Genomic DNA, 7,638 nt, shown 5'->3' on the forward strand with positions numbered 1-7,638 from the left:
AGAGCAAATTTGAGATTAGTAGTCACCTCGTCACCCCATCTCATGATAAATATAGTCCTTATCCTCGCCCCTGCCCTATTTATCTTTTTAAAGTGACAGAGTTGGACTAATTTTCCCCGCGGCAGGTTCAGGGTGTTCATGGAGTGCCTGTTAATCAGCTTAAAAATAAATAACAGAAATTTATGGTATAAACTCGCTGTGACTAAACTTTAATATAGGCTTTGAAATGGTTTGACTTGCTTTTGAAAACCTAGTTATGATAAGTTAAAGTTTGGTTTCCAAACAAAAAAAACTAGAACCAGCAGCCAAAACGTAATTATTTGAAAACAAACTACTTGACTTCTAGGAAAATATATTTTTTACCTAAAAACTAGACATTTAAAAGATTTCCAGCAGATATACATCATGGTCTCAGATACGATATACATACAATTTTTAATGAATTTTACAAGTTAGGGTTCGAAATAGGAAATTTTCAGTTTTTCACCATGGACTTGAGACTAAGGGCTTATTCATTTACACTTTTTGAGTTAGAATAACTTGAGTTCAGATTTTGATTTGAATTAAGATGTATTTGAGTATAGTTTGAGTTGGGAATCGAATTTGATTTTATGGTCTCGTTCAGTTTGCCGATTTGAGTTTTTTGGATGTGCACATTTGAATTATGGTTTGAATTGTGAATCTATTTGAGTTTGTATTTGGGTAGATCAAAACTTAAATTTGTATTTGGATAGTATTTTAATAAAAACTCAATGATGATGGAAAATTTTAAGAGGGTATATGGATGGAGTTTTATTCGTCTTTTCATTGTGAACGCAAGAGAACCATTACAATCGGAATTAAAATGAAAAAGTTATGATGTTTTTAAGAATAGATAAAATATTGTTAATTAACTTGAGTTTGAGTTTAGGAACTTAAGTTAAAGGGGGAGCTTGAACTCAGATTTTAACCCAAAACTCAAGTTCAAACTCAAATTTTACAAAAGAACATAAACTTGAATAAAGTTGTAGTTTGAATCCAAACTTTTAAGTTTGGGTGTAAATGAACAAGCCCTAAATTGTCCAAATAAGTGAATTAGGAGTTGAATCTGTTAAAACAAAATTAATGGTAGTAATCAGGGTATGTAAGGAGCTTAGGGTCAAGGTTTGAGAAGGATTAGGCAAAGGATGAGTCCGGAACACTAGTTTTGAAATTAGAGTGACCAAATGGTGAAAATGTGGAAATAAGAATAAAAAATGGAAAGTGTAGATTTTCGGCAGAACTTCTGATTGGAACGTTTTACGGTATCAAGTAGTCGTAAGTGTTTGGAACCTTAGGTTTAATAAATAAACGAAAGGAAGAATGGCTAAGAGATTAGAATGCAGTAATCGTTATTTTCATGAAGTTATAGCGTAAATAGACATTTTTGAGCTTTTGGGACAGATTATGGATAGGTTTTAATCTTAGAATCATAGTATAAAAATTTGGGTTAAGTAGGAAGTGAAATAGGCCACTTGTGTGCCCGGTTACCAATTATCATCGACATGGCTACCAACTTTGGTTTTGGCCCAAGTAAGACTCGGCAAAACACTTAGGGGGCATTTGATATGGGATAATCTTAAAAGTGGGAATGAGAATCTGAAAGATTTCCATATTTAGTACAATTATTAAACTTTTTTAAAAGAGAAATAGTAGAAAATAGGCCAATATGAAAAGCTTAAAAAAGTATATAGGCCAATTTTTAGTTATAGAAATTAATAACTTGTCAAGTTATGGTTCATAACCAGATAAATTATGGATAAATTTGTCAAGTTATGGTTCATAACCAGACTAGTTATGGACGAAAATAATAATTTGACTTATTTATTAACTTATGTAAACTATTAGCCTATTAATTTTAATTCATTTCAAGTCTTTACCTATTTTCCTCTTTCTCCCTTTTTAAAATCCAGGAAAGTGAAGCCCATGAAATTCAAATTACCACATTTTGGGATAATCCTAAACCCACCAAATAGGGTGTTATTTACTTTCCCAGGAAAGTAATATTTACGGGAAACAATTTGCCCTACCATCTCACCCATCTCTCTCTCTCGTCCGGACCCAACCTCTCTCTCGTCCAGACCCAGCACCGCTTCCGTCGAGGACACTGCCGCTGCCTTCCGATCCACCACGCCGTTTCCGGACTTTTCTCTGCCGCCATCACCAGAGTATGATTCCTTTTTTTTCCTTTTTCTGTGAAAATTTTTTTATCTGAACTTTCCGATTTGAACGTCGTTGGCATCGGCGCATCTGGGTTTGAACCAGAACTTGAAAATTTTTTCTGTTAAACTGCATCTGAGTTTGAACCAGAGCGGCCACGATTTTTTCATCCTTTTTTGGCCACGATTTTTGGCCATGGGTTTCTGGAGCTATGATCGATTTCTGGCGAGCAGCCACCGGTACTACTTTTAATGCTACATGGATATTCTAAATGTTACATATACGTAAACATATATATATATATATATATATATATATTAAGGATATTACTCTAGCTGTTGACACAAGGCTAATTTCTCACGCCTAATGTATTTTTATGATAAGTCGATGTGTTTTCTAAGATTTTGGAGTGTGCATGTTTTCTCACGCCTAATTATCAACTTGTTTTATTGGTAAATGGTATTCCATTGAAGAACAAGCTAGTAGCTACAAAGCAAAAGGTTTAAAAACCAAATGAAAATTAATCAACAGAACATGAGAAGTATGCTTATGGCTCAAAGCTAGCACTATTGAAATATGAGAAGTGTGATTATGGTTCAAGTATGCTTATTTATTTTTTTCCTATCAATGAACAGATATGGATCTTCTTCCATTGGAACAAAAAAAAAAAGAATTGTGGCTATTTTGGTTCAATATATGGAGATGTTAAATGAAATGACATTTTTGTTCATTCTTATGATATTTGTAATTATTAGTAAGAGACGTTTGCGTAGAAATAGATGGGGTGAGAGTTCTTATCGCTGACATCATATACGCCAACTAAATTACCATCGATTGATATATGATAGTGACTGTCTTGAAAGCACTCGTATGAATAGGAGAACATTTACTATCCTATGTAACTACCTTAGAACCATTGGCAATTTGAGGGGAACAAAAAATATGGATGTTGAAGAATTGGTAGCTATATTCCTACATATATTAGCTCATGATAAAAAAAAATAGGATTATGAAACGCCTATTTGTATGCTCGGGTGAAACAATAAGAAGACAATTCAATATTGTCTTAAAAGCGGTGTTACGTCTCCATGAAGTATTGCTAAAAAGGCCTGAGCCAGTTCAAGAAAATTCCACAGATGAAAGATAGAAATGGTTTAAGGTGAAAATTTTAAATATCTCTTATTCTTTATTATTTGTATGTTAATATGCGGTAGGTATGTGGGCTAAAATTATTATTTGTGTTTTAGAACTGTTTGGGATCACTTGATGGAACATACATCAAGGTCAATGTGTCTGCAGCGGACACGCCTAGGTACTGTTCTAGAAAGGGTGAAATTGCTACCAACATGTTGGGAGTAGGGCTGTTCATGGGTTGGGTTGGTGCGGGGTAGGATTTTTTTTCCCCGCCCCAAATGGTGCGGGTTGCACATATTTGGCCCTAACGATGTTAGAAAAATTTCACAACCCAACGATGTTCGGGTTGGGTTGGGGCGGTGCGGGGTGGGTTGGGTGGTCGGTTTCAACATTCAAAAAATTAAAGACTTAAAGTTCAATATAATATTCAAACTTCATCATTAAATAGAAATAGCAACCATCCTTATCAGTCCGGCGAGAGAGCACGGAGAAAGTGGGCAAGACGGCGGCCGAGAGGACTGAGCAATGAGGAGAGAGTTATGAGGGGGTTCACGGGAGGGGAAGAAGAGGAAAAACTGAAAAGGAAGAGGCAAGAAGAGGGGGTTCACGGGAGGGGAGACCGAGAATGAGATTGTGAACCCTAATGTTAGCGAGCCTAGGGGAGAACTTGGGCAGTTCGGCTTGGGCCGAAAGCTTGGGGGTATGTTGTACAGGTTAGGTTGGGGATTGCGGGTTGTTATGGGCCCAACCCGCAATCCGCCCCAAACACTTCGGGCCAGAGGTATAATGAGCCGTAAATTTAAAAATAATACTGCGGGTTGCTTTTTTTGGCTTGGGTTGGGGCGGGGTGGGTTGGGTTTGCGAGTTGTTCGGGTTTATGAACAGCCCTAGTTGGGAGTATGCTCTCAAGATATGCAATTTATATATGTATTGCCCAGATGGTAGGGTTCCGCAACTGACTCAAGAGTTTTACGAGATGCTTTATCTAGGAGGAATGGGTTGAAAGTTCCACAAGGTAAATATGTATTTCTTGACAGGTGACTCAAGAGTTTTACGAGATGTTTTAATTTTTTTAATAAATATTGAAATGATTTATAGGATATTACTACCTATGCGATGCTGGTTATCCTAATGGTGAAGGATTTTTGGCTCCTTATAGAGGACAACGCTACCATTTAAATACATGGACGTACCCTCCTGAGACTCCTGAAGAGTTTTTTAACATGAAACATTCCTAAAGGATAATCTTGGCAAATACCCCTCAAAAGTGCATGGTTCAGGATTTTTACCTTTTATTCTTGATTCATAACTTGTTTAGTCAAATAAATACACTAATAAAGGGGTATTTATCAAGAGTAAGGGATAAAAATCCAGACTCATACACACTTAAGGGTAAATTCTCCATTTTTAAATTTTTTTTAAATAATTTATTAAAAACAGAAATTATAGTAAATAGTAGATATTTGAAACTAAATTATATAAATAACATATTTTTTAAACTTAATTAAATAAATAGTATATTTTAAAACTATTTAAAATAAATATTTACCGTGATGATTAACATCAAAATTTAAATTATGCATCATAGGTGTTGTATGCAAGTAAATAGAATTTTAACATAACATGAATCCTTTTCTATTAAAAATAATTTTAAGATAACAAGTTACAATTTTAGTATTTCTATTAATGTAAAAATACCATTTTTTTATTTTGATCACATGGGACATACTCCTTAATAAAAGAGAAATATAATAAATTTAAACAAAATAGAATTTAACACTTTAGGAAATTTATAAAAAAAAAAAAGTACAAATTTTTCTGGTTCTAATCATATTGCTATGTTTAGTATGATAGAAAATAGGAAAGCATGAAGTGGGTGGAGGGATTATTGAATGGAAAACGATAGAGTATGTTGATTGGTAAGAAGGATAAGACGATAGAAAGGAAAATAAGGTGGATAAAAAAAAAGATACTTTGGGCCTGTTTGTTAGCATTTCCATTTTCATTTCTCACATTTTTCGAAGTAAAAAATTGAAAACGGAGCCAAAAAACGTGTTTGGCGAAGTTTGTGTCAGAAAACAAAAACAAAAATGTTTTTGTCGTTTTCCGGAATTTTGAAAACGGAAAAAATCCGTTTTCATTTTCTTGTTTTCATTTTTGGTTTCCTTCTTTCTTCCTTGATCGTCCTCCCCCGTTTCTCCTTCTTCGATTTTTTCTTCCCCTTTAGCCGAGCTCTTCTTCCTTCTTCCCTTCCCTTCTTTAGCCAAGCTCTTCTTCCCGGCCGAGCCCCGGCATTCTTCTCGCCCAAGAGTCATGCCGTTTGCTTCTCACCGGAGCACCTCCGTTCGCCTTAGCTCCTCCGGTCTCTTGTTGCCCATTCTGCGCTGTTCTCCATTTTCTCACCGAGGTATGCCCCTAGCCAAAAATGTTTGAACGTGTTTGAATTTCCGATCGATTTGGTTGAGCAATTTGTTTTTTTATTTTTTTATTTTTCTTTTCCGTTGTCTCGCCGTTTGATTTGCTATATTCAACCAAATCGGTTGCTGTTTTCCGTTTGATTTGGTGTTTGTTTGTCTATCCTATGCTTGATCTGATATGGTTTTTTTTTTCATTTTTTTTTGTTTTTCCCCTGGGAGGCCCCCGTTAGGGCTGATACAGCCCCTGCGGGCCTCCCTTTGGGGCTGGCCTGGGAGGCCCCCAATAGGGGCTGATTATGATTATCAGCCCTGATGGGGGCTGATAAATCAGCCCTCATCAGCCCCAATGGGGGCTGAAAATCAGCCCCAATGGGGGCTGAAAATCAGCCCCAATGGGGGCTGAAAATCAGCCCCCATCAGCCCTGATGGGGGCTGATAAATCAGCCCCAATGGAGACTGATTATGATTATCAGCCCTGATGGGGGCTGATAAATTAGCCCCCATCAGCCCATCAGCCCCATTGGGGGCTGATTATCAGCCCCCATCAGACCCTGCGTGTGTCTGTGTCTGTGTGTGTGTGTGTGCATATACTTTACAAATTGACATTTATTTTAATTGCTAAAAGTGTTATTTTAGATGTGTGATAAGGACGATAATACGAAATGGCCGGCCGCAATTGAGGATTTTTATGTAGAACTGATATACGAAGAGTCAAAGACTGGGATGCAAACATCCACTCTGGACAAAAAAAACGTGGATGAAAATTGCTAATGAAATAGCACTTAAGTTTGGTAAGCATTTCACATCAGACCAACTTAAAGCAAAGTGGAATTGGCTTAGACGTAGCACGAGGGAGTTTAAGGCATTAATTGAAACAACAGGGTTTGGTTGGGATTCTAAGGCTAACAGTGTCACAGCTGAAAAAGAAGTATGGGATTCATATGTGGCGGTAAGTTTTGAGCATTAACATCTTATGTTATAGGAAAGAGTTGAATTGGTGTTTGGATTGCACATGAGTATTTACTCTTGTTTTCTTTATAATGTCAGAAACATCCTGAGGGTAAGAAATTCAAGAAAGGGGGTTTACAGAACTTTGCCCAACTTTCACAGATTTTTTTTTGGACTATTGCTACTGGACAAGGGTCAATGAATGCACATATTGCCGTTAATGTTTTGAATGCGGCGAAGAGGGCGGCCACACAACCGGAAGAGGTGGAGGAGGGTACAGGGGACTCGGATGAAATCCGGGGTGCGGAAGACAATAGAAACAAACGATCTCAGGGTCCTACTACTCGATCCAAGAAGAAGGGCAAGAACAACAGTGCAGTTGATGCGGCTATAGAGGCTTTGGCAAAGAGTGCTACCCTACGTAGTGAGACATTTGTTCAAAAGGTTGATTTGTTTCAGCAATATTTAGTTGATAGGCAAGCCCGTACTATGGCATTAGCCGAGGCTCAGAAAGAGGATCCAACTACAAGTATTGAAACCTGTATGGATTTGCTGAATGAGTATGGGGAATATTTAGACGACAATGCGTATACTAAGGCGGCGCACCAGTTGGCAGTTGACATTTCCCTTAGGAGGATGTTTGTGAAAATGCCCGCTTGTCGTCATCTTTCATGGATTCGAAGCCTGTAGTTTAAATGATTATTGTGTTGTTTTCTTTATTTGTTTCCTCTCGGACGTATGTTTTTTCCTCTCCGACTTGTGTTTGTTAGACTTTGTTATTTGTTTTTAGTCGGATTGAATTACATTGGAGTTCTTCGTTTGATTAGTTAATGTTATATGGATGTTTGATTAGTTTCAGTCTTGGTTCATTTTTTAGGTTAATATGGATTCAGATAGTGAGAATGATGCCAGAGCTGTTGACTTTCTCCAGTCATCAGATGATGATGAACAACAACAACAT

The 7,638-nt window shown here is 36.9% G+C and overlaps 1 protein-coding gene across 1 annotated transcript; it reads left to right on the forward strand.

The window, feature by feature from the left end:
• The first annotated feature begins 5,625 nt into the window (after positions 1–5,625).
• LOC112092654 (uncharacterized protein At2g29880-like) lies at positions 5,626–7,367 on the forward strand. The gene is made up of 3 exons (XM_024169302.1): positions 5,626–5,719; positions 6,539–6,678; positions 6,777–7,367. The coding sequence occupies exons 1-3, from the start codon at positions 5,626–5,628 to the stop codon at positions 7,365–7,367; spliced, it is 825 nt and encodes a 274-aa protein (XP_024025070.1).
• Positions 7,368–7,638: the final 271 nt, after the last annotated feature.

The sequence above is a fragment of the Morus notabilis genome, unplaced genomic scaffold, assembly GCF_000414095.1.
Source record: "Morus notabilis unplaced genomic scaffold, ASM41409v2 Scaffold133, whole genome shotgun sequence".
Classification (NCBI taxonomy): domain Eukaryota; kingdom Viridiplantae; phylum Streptophyta; class Magnoliopsida; order Rosales; family Moraceae; genus Morus; species Morus notabilis.